The sequence below is a fragment of the Mustela nigripes genome, chromosome 4, assembly GCF_022355385.1.
Source record: "Mustela nigripes isolate SB6536 chromosome 4, MUSNIG.SB6536, whole genome shotgun sequence".
In the NCBI taxonomy this organism is placed as follows: domain Eukaryota; kingdom Metazoa; phylum Chordata; class Mammalia; order Carnivora; family Mustelidae; genus Mustela; species Mustela nigripes.
Genome location: NC_081560.1, coordinates 84,722,049 through 84,740,644, shown reverse-complemented (window position 1 = coordinate 84,740,644; position 18,596 = coordinate 84,722,049). Strand labels below are relative to the sequence as shown.

The 18,596-nt window shown below is 35.2% G+C and overlaps 1 protein-coding gene across 2 annotated transcripts in view; it reads left to right on the top strand.

Moving 5' to 3' along the window:
* Nucleotides 1-18,596, top strand: part of PTPN12 (protein tyrosine phosphatase non-receptor type 12) — a 93,162-nt gene that overhangs the window by 56,762 nt on the left and 17,804 nt on the right. For both annotated transcript variants that reach the window (XM_059396971.1, XM_059396970.1), the window contains exons 7-11: nucleotides 4,579-4,638; nucleotides 5,849-5,991; nucleotides 9,280-9,346; nucleotides 12,294-12,371; nucleotides 12,503-12,601. In XM_059396971.1, coding sequence (XP_059252954.1) covers nucleotides 4,579-4,638; nucleotides 5,849-5,991; nucleotides 9,280-9,346; nucleotides 12,294-12,371; nucleotides 12,503-12,601 — 447 coding nt within the window. The remainder of the gene's footprint in view (nucleotides 1-4,578; nucleotides 4,639-5,848; nucleotides 5,992-9,279; nucleotides 9,347-12,293; nucleotides 12,372-12,502; nucleotides 12,602-18,596) is intronic.

Below are 18,596 nucleotides of genomic sequence, written 5' to 3'. Positions count from 1 at the left end.
TGTCTGCCTGTGCTTGCTCTCTCCCCCCCTCTCTCTCTGATAAAGAAATAAAATCTTTTAAAAAAAAAAAAGAATTCTCTGTCTCCCTCTCCTGCCCCTCCTCCTGGTCTCTCTTAAATATATAAGTCTTCAAAAAAATAAAGGTATTTGTTTTTATACTGGTTTTATTTTTTTTTTTTTTAAAGATTTTATTTATTTATTTGACAGAGAGAGATCACAAGTAGGCAGAGAGGCAGGCAGAGAGAAGGAGGAAGCAGGCTCCCTGCCGAGCAGAGAGCCCAATTCGGGACTCAATCCCAGGGCCCTGAGATCATGACCTGAGCCGAAGGCAGCGGCTTAACCCACTGAGCCACCCAGGCACCCTATACTGCTTTTAAATTTAAAAGTTTTGAAAATTACTTTATAAATGTGTAATTTCCTTTTACTTTATTGTGTTAATTTGCTGTTAGTCTTTGTATATAAGTCGATAATAAATTTTTATGTATATAAAGTGAAAATAGGGTAACCTAGCTATGCTTTGAGTGATCTATTTGGAAATTGGTATTAAAGTTGAGGTATCTGGCTGGCTCAATCAGTGAAGCATGTGACTTTTAATCTCAAGGTAATTGACATAAAATTTCAAGCTGAAATGGGAAAGACCTTTGATGACTAAAGTTTAGTGTATCATGTTAATCTTTCATGTTTGTTATGCTATCCAGAATTTTTGTAATTATATACAAAGATGGTTTTGAGAACTGCTGTCCGAGGAGTAAAGATTGATCTTATATGGCAGATAATTAATTATGAAACTTAAAATATACACCTATTTAATAAGCTCTGGAAATGAGCTAAATTTAAGTTCTAAAACTAACACAGCTGAAAACTGAGAAAATGAATTAGTAAACAAAAATAATGAAGGAAAAGCAAAAAAGAGAAACACAAGTGAGCTTCAGAATAGAACCAGCAATTTGCTTTTAGTATTATACCCAATGGCATCTATCTTAATCACCTGAAAGAAATATGTTGTCTTGCTTACTCAAACTCAAAATTTATGACAATATAGATGAAAATTAAATAACTTCCCTGTATTAGGGTTTTCTAGAGAAATAGAACCAGTAAGAGAGGCATATATATATATAAAGAGAAAATATTTATTATAAGGAATTGGCTGATAGGATCATGGAGGCTGGTAAGTCCAACGTCCGCAGGGTGGTCAACCGAACTGGAGACACAGAAAAGTTGATGCTTTAGTTTAAGTCTGAAGACCAGTAACCCGAAACTGGGAGAGCTATTGGGGTAGTGGTTCTGGTCCAAAGGCAGGCAGACTAGAGACCCAGAAAGACTAATACTCATTTCCAGTTTAAAGACAGTCTGTGTAGGACCAGGAAGAGCCAGTGTTGCTATTGAAAGTAGTATATTGGAGAATTCTCTCATCTGGGCAAGACTGGTCCTTTTATTCTTTCTGTCAGGCCCTAATTGATTGGATTAAGGCCACCCCCTATAGAGGCAGTCTGCTCTACTCAAAAGTCCACTGATTTAAATCCTTTTTTTTTTTTTTTTAAGATTTTATTTATTTATTTGACAGAGAGAGATCACAAATAGGCAGAGAGGCAAGCAGACAGAGAGAGAGGAGGAAGCAGGCTCCCCGCCAAGCAGAGAGCCCGATGCGGGACTCAATCCCAGGACCCTGAGATCATGACCCGAGCCGAAGGCAGAGGCTTAACCCACTGAGCCACCCAGACGCCCCCATTGATTTAAATCTTAATCTCACCCCAAAACACATTCACACATTCACAGGAACATGAAGAATTGCCTGGATTTAATAAGTAGCCAGTATTCTGAAGTCCTGGTTAGAATTAACTGTGGGTTAAACATAAAATTTTAAAAACCTATTGCGTTTCCTGTTAGTTGGAATGGATAAAAATAATACATACCACATTGTGTATTTCTGTGAGGCAACACCTCCTTCCTCAACAATCTATAAAGTATTCTACAATGTCAAGTTCCTGGACAGTTCAGGAAACCTATTTTCTGTGCAATATAGTTGTATTGAACATTTGTAAGTTTAAATATAACAAGGCATCTACTAAATGTTAAATTTCAACTGAAAACAAATGCTGCTTAACATTCAACAACTAAATGAGTTGAAATTTCCGAAGTGTTGGGGTTCAAGAATAGTAAACAACATTTAAAATAATGACTAGAGGAAAGAAAGAAATAGATTATCATTTGGAAAAACTTGAAATGACTTTTTTGGGTGATTTCTTAAATTGAACTAAAAGATAATTTGAAAAGGCCCTGTGAGAGGTTTGATTTGATTAGCAGTAGCCTTGACTTACCAATATTGGATTGAGCCATTCTAATGAAGCAATTCTTATTCTTAAGTTCTAAATTCTTAGAAGATTTCAAATGGAAAGTAATTTGTATGTCTTTTTTTTTTTTTTTAAGATTTTTATTTATTTATCTGACAGAGAGAGAGAGAGATCACAAGTAGGCAGAGAGAGAGGTAGAAGCATGCTCCCTGCCAAGCAGAGAGCCCAATACGGAACTCGATCCCAGGACCCTGAGATCATGACCTGAGCTGAAGGCAGAGGCTTAACCCACTGAGCCATCCAGGCGTCCCGTAATTTGTATGTCTTATGGCTGTTTCCAACAACTCAGGATTTGTTAACACTGATGTAAACAAAAATCAAGTGTATAGGGACACCTGGGTGGCTCATTCGATTAAGTGTCTGACTCTCGGTTTTAGCTCAGGTCATGGTCTCAGGGTGGTAGCAGCGAACCCCAAGTTGGCCTCCCACACTCAGTGGGGAGTCTGTTTGGAATTCTCTCTCTTCTCCCTCTCCACCTGCATATTCTCTCTCTCTCTGAAATAAATAAATCTAAAAAATTTTTTTAGGTTTTTTTTTTTTTAGATTTATTTATTTGACACAGAGAGAGATCACAGGTAGGCAGAGAGACAGGCAGAGGGAGAAGGGGAAGCAGGCTCCCCACTGAGCATAGAGCCCAATGTGAGGCTCGATCCCAGGACCCTGAGATCATGACCTGACCTGAAGGTAGAGGCTTAACTCATTGAGCCACCCAGGTGCCCCCCCAAAATTTAGTTTATAATTAGAAAGCAGGTTGGTGGTAATGACCAGAATAAGTGACTTGACTACTTGACATTCAGTTTTTGAGACTGAGAAAAGACAGTATCAGAAGCTGTCTTGGTTTGGGGATGAGAAAGAGGGTAAAGTATTGATGGGAGAGGGAGGACTACCTAGGAGGAACTCAGTCACATGTTGCTGCATGTAACCACTTAGACCAGATGTTGACACACTATGCATAGGTCAGTGTAACCTGCTGCTTGTTTTGTAGATATTTAATAGAATACAACCATGTCCATTAATTTATATATTTGCTTATCACAATAGCAAAGTTTAGTAGACAAAGACTTTATGGTCCACATTGCCAAAAATATTTGCTATATAGCCCTTCTTAGGAAGAAAAAGTTAAGTGTAGGGGCTCCTGGCTGGCTCAGTTGGTGGAGTATGCAATTTTTTGATTTTTAGGATTATAAATTCAAACCCCACATTGGGTGTAGAGATTACTTAAAAAATAATAATAAAATCAAATATTTTTAAAAAAGAAAAATTTTGGGATCAATGTTTTCACCTATACTCGTTTTTTTTGTTGTTGAAAGTAAAAACATAAACTTTCTCTTAATGTTATTTGAAAAGTTCAAAATGAACTGCTGTGACTTAAAAAATTAAAGCAGGAATATTATTGAATATTCTTTTTATTAAAAAACACCATATCCTATTCTTGACAGTCACTGCCCTAGATTATATGTGGTTTTATTTACAAAGCAGAAAGAATAGTTTCCTAAGGGACAAATATACAGTGGCTTTATTCTGATACTTTGACAAATGATAGTAAGAGACTTTTAAAGTGGTTATATTGTCATCAACCAAAATAGTAATTTGAAATTTTATGAGCGCATATTCTTCCTTCCCAAGTCTACATCCAGTGAACTGAGAGGTGAGCGTCAGGTAGGGTAAATCAAGCTTTAGGGAAAGATAAAAGAGTTGAAGGTGGTAGTGGGTACTGAACATTGTATATTTTGTATTATTTCTGTTACATAATTCTGGGAATGACTGTAACTTTGCAACCATGCATGACAGACTCCTGGTTAAGTAATTGGTTAACAGACACTTCTGGATTTTTGTTTTTAAACTGTAAGTAGAACTTAGATAAACAGCTTGGTGACTTTTAGAATGATTTTTATTTGTTTTGGACAGAGAGAGCATGGGGTGGGAGGGGAGGGCAGAGGGAAAGAGAGAATCTTACACCCAGCTCTACACCCAGCCCACAGTCTGTTGCAGGTCTTGATTTCACAACTCTTGAGATCATGACTTGAGCCAAAATCAAGAGTCTGATGCTTAACTGACTGAGCCACCCAGGTGCCCTAGAATGGTTGTTTTTGTAATGACCAGATATACCTGGAGTTTTAATGGTTAATTTTATATTGTGGGTTTTGAATACAAGGTTATTTGTTTTGGTGTGTTTGTCTTTGTTTCAGTGTTCTCACTGACTCACAAGTGTTTTCCTTTATTTTAGGAAGCTGAGCAAGCAAGAACAGACTACTTCATTAGGACACTCTTACTTGAATTTCAAAATGTAAGTATTTTCCATTTAGAGATGGTTTCTAAGGATAGTTTTTAAAGAGAAGACATATAAATTGTATGCCATCTTATCTTGCATAGTTAAGGAAGTTTGTTAATTATTTCTCTTACGTAAGATAATAAAGAAGAAAATCCGAGTATAGTGTTTTATTATTTTTAGCTGTTAGCTTATCCAATTAGATAAAGTAATATAAATTTTAACTTTTAAAACAATTTTCCTAAATTAAATTTACTATACTTGGAATAGTTGGTTCTTTGCTGCAAATATTTTTCCTCTATTACAGTTAGCAGATTATAGCATTGTTTACAAAATTATTACCCACTTTTGCTAGTTTACAACTTTTTTAGAAACAAACCACCATCAAAGCTAAGTTTTCATTTAGATATATATTTTTCTTATTTGAGGCCTTTGGCTTCAGTGTGTCAGATCAATATAAAAATGTTAATTTTCTAGGAAGAAATCAAAGAAAATCTGATGGACATTAGAGAATGCTATTGGCTTCTCCCTCGATCTCTGTATTTTTATTTTAATTTTTGAAAGCATTATGAAAAATTAAACATAGCCATCAAGTGCATCAGTCTTCCTCAACTATTATTTTCGTAAACAAATTTATACCTCCTACCTTCTGGTTTACAAGTAGACATGGTTCCAGCACTCCATACTTTGAGACATACGTTGATCTAAAATAAGGAAATGGATTGGGGTTAGACATGTTAGTTTCTAATTTTCTTTTTCAGTTTAAACATTCTGTTAGTCCTCTATTTACAATAGATTTGAATACAAGTCTATATTGCTCAAACATTTACTGTGAATTACTTAAAGAATATGCATAGTGTAAGGGTTAAAGTGCATACTCTGGAGATGCCTGGGTTCAGATCCCGCATTTGTCACTTGATGTGAAACATTAGGCAAGTTATTTAATCTTTCTGTCTTGATTTCCTTACCTATAAAATGTGGATAGTATTAACAGTACCTTCCTCATACCATCATGTAGAGAATAAATAATTTTTATATGTGAAGGCCTTATATAAATACTTGGTATATGAGAGTCAATAAATGTAGTTATCATTTCTTTTTTTAAAGCATTGTTAAATACCACATAAATATCTTATAAATGACAGTCAAGTGAGATGTGTGGCTTTTCTGTGTGCTTTAAAATGTGTAATATCTTTTTATAACTGCTGAATTTCTGTTATTCTTGAAGGAATCGCGTAGGCTATATCAATTTCATTATGTGAACTGGCCAGACCATGATGTTCCCACATCATTTGATTCTATTCTGGACATGATAAGCTTAATGAGGAAATACCAAGAACATGAAGATGTGCCTATTTGTATTCATTGCAGGTACAAAAGAATTTTCTAAATATTTAAATACTTTGAAATATAAGTGGCATTATTAATATGGGTGATGTTTGATATTTTAAAACCTAATTTATAGAATTGCCAAGTGAGATAGGTCATTATATTGGTTTCCAAATAGTAAAACCTATCTGAATCCTGAGGCAGTTTTTTATTTTTAATTTACATTATATTTCTTCTAAAAGACTTAGAGATATAGTACATGTTTCAGAAAACTGCTATCAGTTTCTTTAAGTGACTTGTATCTGCATTCACATTTGCTATAAAGAGTGAATGAAATTTCTGAGACTCAGAAATTAACTGGTTAAAGAGTTCAGAGATTTTTTTAATGGAGACAGAATACCAAAGATAGTTTTTCTTATCCAGTAGGTCTGATTGTAATGCTTATTCGTGATTGGAAAGGCTGCTATTTATTTATGGGCCAAAAAGGTGACATGCTGATGGACATGTGGTAATCAGTTGAAAACTTGGTTAATTAAAAAATATTTTTCTATAGTTAATTCAGTGGTTAGTTGACGATTTAATTAAGTAGTTGACTGTTTTAAGAAGAGAAAAATCTAATTATAGAAATTGCTTTGACTTGACTTCTTCACAGATTCATCACAATCATTTTTTGTTCTGTGTTGCCCAGTGTACATAGTTCATAAATCCAATTTGATAGGAAGGTTTTCATTTAAAAAATGAAGTAGACCATTTAATATTTTTAAATAGCCCAAAATAGTATTTTAACTGTAGTGACTTAGAAAACACATACATAAAAGGAAGAAGTCACAATTCCAGTAGAGGTGCTCATTGTTAAAATTTCAGTATATGTCCTTCAGTTTGTGTCCACACAGTGTATGCGTGCTTAGTATTTAAAGAATGTTTCCCCACGTAATATAATTGTGTACATTTTTTCCCTAAATCGTGTAACTGTTCTTTCTGCAATGAATTATGACTACCCTATATTTTATATTTAACTTTCATTCCTTGGCATTTACTACCCCTCCCCATCCTTTTTCATCTATTTTAACTGTTTAAAACATTTATTTATTTTAAAAGATTTTATTTATTTGTCAGAGAGAGTGAGAGTGCACAAGCAGGCAGGGAGCAACAGGCAAAGGGGGAAACAGACTCCCCACTAAGCAGGGAGCCCGATGTGGGGCTTGATTCAGGACCCTGGGATCATGACCCGAGCCAAAGGCAGATGCTTAACAGACTGAGCCACCCTGGCATCCCCTTTTTTCATCTATTTTAAACAATAGTTTAAATGTCCAAGTGGCTCTTTTCATGGTGCAATCTTTGAGCACATCTGTAATTACTTCATTGGGATAGATACAAGCAAATGTAATTTCTAAGTAAAAGACCATGAACTTTTTCATGCTTTTAATACATATTTTAAATTTTGTTACCCATAAAGCTAATGTTAATTATAATTAGTTTGTGGGGTGGCTGTGTTCCCGTACTCTCCCTAATACTGTTATCTTGTTTGATTTAATGCCGGCATGACAGGCTACCCTTTTTTTTTTTAAAGATTTGATTTATTTATTTGAGAGAGAGTAAGAGAGAGCATGAAGGCGGGGAGGGTCAGAGGGAGAAGCAGACTCCCTGCCAAGCCGGGAGCCCAATATAGGACTCAATCCACGGACTCCAGGATCATGACCTGAGCTGAAGGCAGTTGCTTAACCAACTGAGCTACCCAGGCTCCCTTTTTTTTTCTTGGTTGTTTATATTCTTTTGTCAATTGCTTGTTTGTATACTTCGCCAGTTATTTCATAGCAGGCATTTATCTCTTAACAATTATGTTATAAACTCTTCATTTATCTTTATATATTCATTTATCTTCATTTATCTATATGTATTTATATAACTAAAAGTTAACAACTTTTAGTCATGTTGTCAGTAGCATGGTTTTTAAGTGGTTTTTATTCTGCCAATCTTTTGCCACAGATAAATTTTAAGTTGTATGAGGTCAGAGTTATGAATCGTCATTTATGAGTTCCATCCATTGAGATGCTTAGAGAGTCCTTCTGTGATAGTAATACATAAACTATCTTTTTAGCACTTCTATAGGTTTTTTTGTAAACCTAATCCATCTGGAGTTTTTTTATGATTAAGGTATGAGGTACGAATCCAGGTTTTGCTCTTGTTAGGCTTACATTCCCTGTATCATTTATTGAATGGTCTAATCTTTACCCTTTCATGGGAGACTCCACCATTATGTAATACATACATATACTCAGATCTGTTTCTGAATTTTGGCAGTGTGTTTTATCAGTCTGGTTGTGTATATCTTTGTGTGACTTTAGTCACACTTTTAACCGTCAGATTTTAAATATATGTCATTTAACCCCTAGTAACTCAATGCAGTAATCTAGAAATGTTTTGATGTGAGGAATTGATAAATGTATCAACAGTTAAAAATTAATATTATGGATTAGTAAGAGCTTTTTAAAGATTACATTAAGTTGCTTATAGATTTATTTTATCAGGAAATCTTAGATGACATGTTTGACAAACTACTGATATTTCTAAAGGTTCCAAAATATGCATTAAAATGCTACCCAACTTTTTTTCTATCTAAAAACTACTCTGGTGATGTCAGTAATGTCTTCAGTTACTCACAGTGATTCCCAATCCTGAGATGCACGTCTCCTATCTCCCTCTAGTTGAGAGCAGTTGCTCTAATGTACTTTTGTCATATTTTTTAAAAAAACCCTGCAGAATTTCACTTTACATTCTCTGGGTTCTATTAGTTCTTTAGGAGATGAGTACGTCACTCATCTTTGTTCTTCTGCTGAAATCACTGCTAGTGTTCAAACCAATTTCTAGGGCTTTGGTATTCCTCATCTTTTCTATACCTTTTGCAGATTGAAACGGTGTATTGTTTCCTCCTCTAAGGCACCAGAGCCATACTGGTGTGTGAAATTACATCCATACTGGATGTAAAATAAATTTCTCTCTTCAAGTTATTATGTTGGCTAGACAGGATTTTCTGAGATAGAATTAGATTTCCAAATTAAAAGCTACTAGATATTCTGTGAATCACTTAGGTGTTCTCTGAATGTTAGAAGTTCCCTAAATTAAATAAGCACAAGATGTAAATACTAATGTTTAAGATGTTTGCCATGCATATACTTTAAGATATGATTTGTTTACTGAAATAGTAGAATATTGTCAGGTTTCTTAAATGATTTTTTTTTTGCTACTAAAAATTAACATGTTCATCCACATTTATTTTATAGTTATTTTATGACAAAAATCAAATTGTTCTTTCAAACTTTATATTTATAGTGCAGGCTGTGGAAGAACAGGTGCCATCTGTGCCATAGATTATACGTGGAATTTACTAAAAGCTGGGGTAAGAATCATTTTTATATAGCATTATATTCAGTTGATCTGTTATTATTTTCCAACTTAAGGGTAAAATGTAGTAAATTACAGCATGTGTTTCATTATGTTACTTCTTTAGAAATAGCTTTACTATGTAAGAAAAAAGGTAATAGAACTGGAAAAGGTATCAATGATGTATGTTACGTTGAGATAATTTGTGAGGCAGAAAAGTAAACATGTTACCATCCCTTGTTCTATGTGAATTGACACCTAGATTTAGAATGGAAACTCCGGGTTGACTTTTCCAAATACAGAATCCTCATTGCCTTTTATATTTATTCTAGGTGTAAGTATAATCAGTTCAGTAAATATTTATGCCTAAATGGAAATACTATTTTATAGCGGTTAAGGATATTGAGTTTGGAGCCGAACTGCCCAGATTAAAATTCAGTCATTTACTGTCTGTGGGATTTGGGTTCAGTTACTTAATTTCATTGTGCCTCAGTTTTTTCAATATTAAAATATTAAATTTTAATTAATTTAAAATTTAATTAAATTTAATTAATATTAAAATATTAATAACTTGTAAAAAATAAATAAACCTTTGTAAAGTTCCTAGAACTATGTGTGTCCTACAAATAGCAAGTGCTCAGTTCAGTGTTAGTTTTCATTAAAACTGGTGTTAATTGTTGTTACTACCGCTACTATTTCAAAGACGTTGTGTTCAATACTATGGAGGATATAGAGATAAATAAAACATAGCCCTTATTTCAGATTTGAAAAACATTAGGTTGTCTCATTGTATGTAGATTTGCTTCTCTTGCTCATTCTGTAGTACTCATTTTCAATGCACTATTTCTTACAGCTTTTTAAAAATATTATTTTTTTAAACAGTATGTCCAACATAGGCTTGAAGTCACAACCCCAAGATCAAGAGTCACATACTCTACTCACTGAGCCAGCCAGGCTTTCCCCTTTTGTAGCTTTAAGGTGTGTTTCTGTGAATATGTCAATTTTTATTTTATATCAAATAGGATTAATAAAATATTTAGGGTTTTTTCATTCTAACTTCTTTCCTCCCTCTATTCCTTCTTTTTTCCCCTGCCTTAACATTTTTGAGTGTTGCTAGGGAATATTTAAATTTTAAATTTTCTTCAAAAGCCCTCTGGGGTTAAATTTTATTTTTGTATTCCTCAAAAATGTAATCATCACCTGATACTCAAATGAAAAAAAATTTTTTTTAAAGATTTTATTTATTTATTTGACAGAGAGAGAGCACAAGTAGGCAGAGAGGCAGGCAGAGAGAGAGGAAGAAGCAGGCTCCCCACTGAGCAGAGAGCCTGATGCGGGGCTCGATCCCAGGACCCTGGGATCATGACCTGAGCCGAAGGCAGAGGCTTTAACCCACTGAGCCACCCAGGCGCCCCTCAAATGAAAATCTTTAATTGAACAAAATTTAACTAGGATTCTAACCCATTTTTAACATGAAGGTCAAAGATTAAAAATGGGATGGAAAGAGGCATTTAAATAAATGCCAGTAAGCAGAATAAACATCTGGTCATTCCAGGGACACCTGGGTGGCTCAATGGGTTATAAACTTCTGCCTTCAGCTCAGGTCATGATTTCAGGGTCCTGGGATCAAGCCCTGCATCCGGCTCTCTGCTCTGCAGGGAGCTTGCTTCCCCCTCTGACTCTGCCTGCCTCTCTGCCTACTTGTGATCTCCCTCTCTGTCAAATAAATAAAATCTTAAAAAAATTTTTTTTTCAGGATTTTATTTATTGATGAGAGAGAGTGCATGCAGAAGCAGGGGGAAGGGGCAGAGGGAGAAGGAGAAGCAGACTCTGCTATCAGGGAGCCTGATGTCAGACTAGATTTGAGGATCCTGGATCATGACCCGAGCCGAAGGCAGACTCTTAACTGACTGAGCCACCCAGGCACCCTTTAAAAATCTTTTGAAGTATATAAGGACTCTCAAATAGTAAGCCTGGGAACCTTTTTTTTTTTTTTTTTTAAGATTTTTAATTTATTTGACACAGAGAGATCATAAGTAGGCAGAGAGGCTGGCAGAGAGAGATGGGGAAGCGGGGCTTCATCCCAGGACCCTAGAATCTGACCTGAGCCAAAAGTAGAAGCTTAACTTGTTGAGCTACCCAGGCACCTAGCCTGGGAACCTTTTTAATAACTCTTCTTCTTTATCACTCCAAAATATTCTTGTTGATCACCCAGTTCTAATTGTTCTGCCTCAGAAGTGTGCTTCAAATCTGTTTGTATCTTTTTTTTTTTTTTAGATTCCTTCAGTAAACTTCTACCAGTTTCTCCCCTTCGGACTCTTACCTTCCCTGCTGCAAAGCAGACTGAATGTCAGATCTGCTCATGTCAGTGTTACCTACTGTAGTAGTTCTGATTCCAGATGTACCAAAGAATTGTTGGGGATGTTTCACAGTCTCCAGAGATATAGCTGAGGGATCTGTATTTTGCCAACTTTCTTAGCTGGTCCTTACATAGCCAGCCCAGAAAGCAGTCACCTGTGGAATGAGTTCAGGCTCTATTATGTTTACAGACTGATTCCAGGTAGCCTTGTCCTCTTTCCTCCTTAAATACCTCTCCTTCTTTCTGTTTTAGGCTGTATCCACAACAAGTTTCTCAATTCCCCAAACCGATTATACATTTAATCTGCTGTGCTTAGGTGTATTTCCTTAACTTTTTACTCCACACACCAATCCGTGCTAGTCAGTGTTTTTATTCCCACTGCACTGCAGTTATACTGTGGCTGGGTACTTACTTGTTCACTACCTCACTAGCTTGACGGCTGAGGGTCCAGATTAACTTTCTGTCTATAATGCCAACAACAGTGTCTGATGGATGGTAGGTCATGCTCAGCAAATGTTTTCAGTCATTCAGCATGTATAGAAGGTCTGTCTGAAACGTTAAAGGTCTATATGAAAGAGTTGATGTATTAAATTCTTTGTTTTAGAAAATACCAGAGGAATTTAATGTATTTAACTTAATACAAGAAATGAGAACACAAAGGCATTCTGCAGTGCAAACCAAGGTACTGTTTTTTGTTTCACTTTATAGACTGTATTTTTTTTTATGCCTTCTTGGTTTGTTTTTTGTTTTTGTTTTTCCAAATGTCTTTCCCTTGTTTATTTTCCCCTGTTTATCATGTCATCTCCCTAATAGGAGCAGTATGAGCTTGTTCATAGAGCTATCGCCCAACTGTTTGAAAAACAGCTGCAACTATATGAAATTCATGGAGCGCAGAAACTTGCCGAAGGAGTGGTAGGTGTTCTTGGCCTATTAATTTTAGAAAACTTCTTTCTTTCTTTCTTTTCTTACTTTCTTTCTTTCCTCCTAGAAAACCAGCCTTTCTTTCTTTTCCTTCCTTCCTTCCTTCCTTTTTTCTTTTAATTTTTTTAGGTAATCTCTACACCCAGTATGGGGCTCAAACTTGACCCCAGGATCAAGAGTCCTATGCTCTACGACTGAGCCACCCAGGCACCCTGAAAACTTTTTTTACCAAGATGTAATATTTAGCTTTTTAACAGTCATCTATGTTTTACTGACATCAGTATATCTGTGACAGTTGTTCTTTTTATTTGACCTTGATTTTATTAACTCCTTTCCTTCTTCCTGTTTGCATCTCTCAATTGTCATGGATATTTAATGACTCCAGTACAAGTTAAATAATATTCAAAGTAGAATATAGTTAGAAAGATAGGTCTTGGGATGCCTGGGTGGCTCAGTTGGTTAAGCAGCTGCCTTCGGCTCAGGTCATGATCCCAGCGTGCTGGGATCGAGTCCCACCCACATCAGGCTCCTTGCTCGGCGGGGAGCCTGCTTCTCCCTCTGCCTCTGCCTGTCATTCTGTCTGCCTGTGCTCGCTCTCTCCCCCCCTCTCTCTCTGATAAATAAATAAAATCTTTAAAAAAAAAATTCTTTAAAAAAAAAAAAGAAAGATAGGTCTTATGTCAAAAATCTTTACTGTTTCACATACAAATTACTTCTAACAAAATTAACTGCATTGTTCTCTCTTTTCTTCTACCCCCAACCTAAGTAATTTTAAGTTGATTCTACATGAATTAAATTGTGTTCTTGGTCATGATGATAAAAAGTGTTGTAGTTAATTTTGTAGGCTTTTTAATTAAGCAGAATTATAGCCTACAGTGAAGTCCCTTTTTGGCATGTATTTAGTTGTGTCATTTTAGCCTTAAAGATCTTATTGGACTTTGAGACATTTTGACTTGACAAAAATAGTTTGTTCTCATAGTGTTCTCATGTCTGCCTCTTTAGTTAGAAAAACTAGTTCTTTTATTTGCTGTCTTTCTGTAATCATCTTGTCCTTGAAAGTATTGAGTTATTTTTTTGATAAAATTTCTTTGTTTTTATCCCTGAACCTGATAGCCATCACATGATAAATCAACTTAGTCTCAATAACTGAAGTAAAATGAGGAAATAAGTTGTAAAATTTATAACCTTTGTTTCCTTTTTCTTCTTCACATTGTTTTTGGCATTTTCCCAGACTATATGTTTGAAATTTCTTGGTTTTATAAATGAGAGACTTATTACCAAATGCTGATCTCAGTGTCTTAATTTAATATTGATCCATGAGTTTTAGGGACTGTGTATTTCCTTTATTAGCCAAGTGATAATTATAGATTATTTTATAACTGGAAGCTTGCGTCCTTTGACCTCCTTTACCCATTTCACCCACCTCCCACCTCTGGCAAGCACCAATCTGTTCTTTTTATCTCTGAGTTCAGTTTTTTGTTTGTTTGTTCTTAGATTCCACAGATAGGTGAGATCATATGGTATTTGTCTTTCTCTGTTAGACTTCTTTCACTTAGTATAATGCTCTCAAGGTCCATCCCTGTTGCTGGAAATGCCAAGAATTCTTTCTTTTTATGACTGAATGATATTCCATTGTGCGTATGTGTCACATTTTCTTTATCCATTCTTTGATAAATGGACATTTGGGTTGCTTTCATGTCTTGGCTCTTGTAACTAAGGCGACAGTGAACATGGTGGTACATGTGTCTTTTTGTTTTCACTTTCTTTAGATAAATACCCAGAAATGGGATTATTGGATCATATGATAGTTCTTTTTTTTTTTTTTTTTTTGAGGAACCTCCACATTGTTTCCATTCCATATAGCTGCACCAGTTTACATCCCCACCAACAGTGCATGAGGTTTTCCTTATCTCCACATCCTTTCTAACACTTGTTATTTCTTGTCTTTTTGATGCTAGCCATTCTAACAGGTATCCGGTCTCGTCGTGGTTCTGATTTGTATTTCCGTAATGATTAGTGATGTTGAACATATTTTCCTATATTCCTGTTGACGATCTGTATGTCCTCTTTGAAGAAATGTCTATTCAATTCTCCCATTTTTAATCAATTTGTTTGTTGGGTTTTTTTGCTATTCAGAATAGTTCTCTTATTTCATAGTTGCCTTTTCAATTTGTTGATAGTTTCCTTTGCTGTGTAGAAGCTTTTTAGTTTGATGTAGTCCCACTTGTAAACATTTTTGCTTTTGTTGTCTTTACTTGAAAATAATTTTAATGCAGTATTTAGTGTCTTCAAAGCTTTTAAGTGTATTTAAGTAATTTCTAGAAAATGATATGTGATAAATATTGCATTGCTCTTTCATCTTTGTTTTCTCATTATCTGATTGTTTTTAGGTTTTATTCCATAAATTAAACTTCCATTAGTCTGAATTTCACACTAGGATTATAATTGTGTTATAGAATGTTTCTGTCTGATACGTCAGAGGTTTATAGATAAGGAATAGAAGAAAGATGGTACGCATGTTACAGGATGAGATGAAATACCATCTTATGGCAGATTAATGGTTATTTCAAGCCTACTTTCTTATCTCATTGCCTGGTACATAGGAGACACCCACTAAATGTTTGCTAACTGAATTTAAAATGTTAGATTATGTCCTTGCATTTTAAAGCTGAAATGGTGACTGCTGGATTACCTCTGGGCGAGATGGGTTTCTATTTTGTAAAAAAGAAAAACAGTTTTCCAAGGAATCGATTCTGAGAAAACTGTATTTGGTAAGAATAAATATATTGCCATATTGCCAAAGGTTGTATACTGTAGTGTCTGACACTATGTAACTATATAACTCAGTGGATGAGTGGATTTGAAAAGGGGAAGGACAACTGAATAGAAGAAAAGATAGCTTTATCATTCTAGGTAATTTTTTGGTAGTGTCCTCTTAAGAAATCTTGCTTTCTAGGTACTTCTGAATCTAGTTGACTGTTTTTATAGCAGGTTTATATGTGGTTGGAGACCATAAATCCCAGTCAGAAAAAAATTGGGATCTAAAAAGTTGGAGAGAATCATCTTGGAACTGTGTGGTTGAGTAAAATGATTAGAAATATATTACTTAATGTTTCTGAACCTATGTTGTGAGATACAGTTATAAATATATTTATTATTTCTCTGATTTAAAGGTAAAGTTTAAAAAAAAAAAAAAAACAGACAAAAATCTCTTAAAATGTTTGTTCCAGAATTACTTTCATAGTAATTTTGGTTGGAATGCTGATCAACAATATAAGACTCTACAATAAATGATATTTGCTAGAGATATTTACAACCAAGATGACTTTCCAGAGTAGGAGATCTAAAAAAGTTTATTCTGGAATTGAGTAGCCTATTGATCTGGGATTTAGAAACACTTCAGTAAGCAAATATCTGTAAGATGTACACATGCCTTTTTATCTCTTATATAAAAGACCAGTTATCAATACCAGGATTTTCAATTCTAGAATGATGGAGTAATAGCAACAATAGTTTGTGTTATCATCTTTCTGTTGTTATTGTATATTTTATTTATTTTTAAAGATTATTTATTTATTTATTTGACAGAGATCACAAGTAGGCAGAGAGGCAGGCAGAGAGAGAGAGGGGGAAGCAGGCTCACCGCTGAGCATGGAGCCCAATGCAGTGCTCCATTCCAGGACCCCAGGATCATGATCTGAGCCAAAGACAGAGGCTTTAACCCACTGAGCCACCCAGGCGCCCCTGTACATTTTAGATGTGATACTGAATTCTGAGTATTTTTTCCTCAAATATAATGTCCTTTGTTTTTAAAGCACTTTGGTTTAATATTTATTTTGTTTTGCAGTTGGTAATATATCTTTTTAAGTATTTGATGATTAGGTTCATATCTTCTTTTGTGGCCTCTGATATGGCTGTTATGTAGTAAATATTAAGACATAAAATTAGTGAAATGAGTGAAGGTGGTCAAAGGAAAAAAATAACTTTAGTAAGCTCTTCTTGAAACAAAAGAATATACTAGAACCTAATTTCAGTAGATTATTTAATTGCTAAAATTCCTTTCACCTTCAAAAGTTGGTGATTATTTCAGTTGGTAATAAAAGCCCCTTAAGAGAGCTATATACATTAGGACAAATGAGAAGACAAAAGCTATGTTAATATTGTCAGGAGATCTGAGTAGAGCAAACGTTACTATAGGAAAAATAAGGAATCTAAGAAGAACATTGTCCTATTTTGAAGTCCAGTAGCCAGGAGGATTTGTTCACGCTGTGCAGGCAGTGGTTCTCTGAGCTGCATTTCTATTCTACCACATTGATTTCTTTCATCAGATGAAATTCAGCATGTTCAAAAGTCTTACCTCCCCCCAGAGTTTGTTTTCCTCTTTTGGCCCTTTCTGTTAATGGTTCCACCATTCTCTCATTTATCCAGAATGAGGAATCCTTCATGACGCCTTCTTTCCGTCGTCATATTTGTTTGAAAATGCCCTTAATTTATCTTCTTACTCCCTTCCCACCGATTCCCTTCCATACTCTGTTCTTTTCTTTTTTCTTCTCAATATCTTATCTATCTCTCTTGTTTATTTTTAATGTATTATTTAGTTATTTGAGTGAGAGCGAGCAGGATTAGCAGTGGGGGTCAGAGGGAGAAGCAGACTCCCCACTGCGCAGGAAGCCCAATTTGGAGCTTGATTCCAAGACCCTGGGATCATGACATAAGCCGAAGGTGGATGGCCAACCCACTGAGCTACCCAAGCGCCCCTCTTACCTGTCTCTTAATGTCATTCTACATGCTGCCTTAATACTCTCAACTTCTTAATATTTTTCAGCTATATCCTTTTTTTTTCAGCTATATTCTTAAGATTCAAGCCTACTTTCTTATCTCCGCTTTCACTACTTTATGATTTTATGATTACCCCTTTACTTCCTAATTTGGTAATATTACTAGACTATACATCTTGGAGTTAAGTACTAGTTACTTGACATTTTTTGTATCCCTTCTAGTGATTACTGTTTAGTGCATGTCTCATATTGATCCACATTGCCTTACCTACTATTCCAGAATCCAAAATGCTCTGAAAACCTAAAGTTGTAGGGAGGAGGGGAGAGAGAAGAGAAGGGGAAAAGAGAGGTGAGAGTGTTGATTTGGTATTACACTCATTTGACAGGAAAACCTGACTTGACTTGAGGCTGTTCTTATTGTACTATAAAAAATCGGTGTGTTTTACAGATTAGAAGCAGTTTCATATGGTTAACCTTTATTCAACCTACTTAATGTAAATGTGTACAGATTTTGCTACAAAAATATTAACTGTTATGGGACTGTGTAAGCAAATGAATTATCTTTATGATGCAAAGAATGTCTAAATTCTGGTGATGTTTGAGGATCTAAGTTTGGCATCCAAAAGACCTGATCTACCTGAGGCAATACCAATTTATATTTGTCTAGGTGTAATAATAATTAGTGCTCCCATTTCCGTTCGCAAAGAGCCCTGATTCGGACAATAGATTACCTGGTACCCTACCTTAGCAGATATCCCTACAAGAGATGCCTTTGTTATGGCTAGGTGACTTTAAGAGTGAAAATAGGTCAGAGTAAGATACATATTAAGATGCATAAAACTCTTCTAATACATCTGATTATGTATCAGGAGATGGGGTGCACTGAAAATTGTGGAAAAGCTGAGATCTCTGTTTTCCTTAGTTGGGCATACTTAGTTTAAAAAAAGTCACTGGCAAGAAACAGTTACAAAGGCAGAGAAAGTGCTACGATGGACACAGTAAGAGTGTCTTTTGATGTAAAAAAAAAAAGGCAACTACAGTTTGAGAGTTCTTTAATCATAGTGTGTGTAAAGATAGCTTCTTTTCTTTAAAATTAATCTGAGATGTTGGCAAGGGTAAAAATCATTGTCTTCTGGCCTGTTAACATATCCTAGCCAGATAAAACTGAGTTACTTCCTTGAGGGTAAAACTAATTCAAGGCAGTGTTT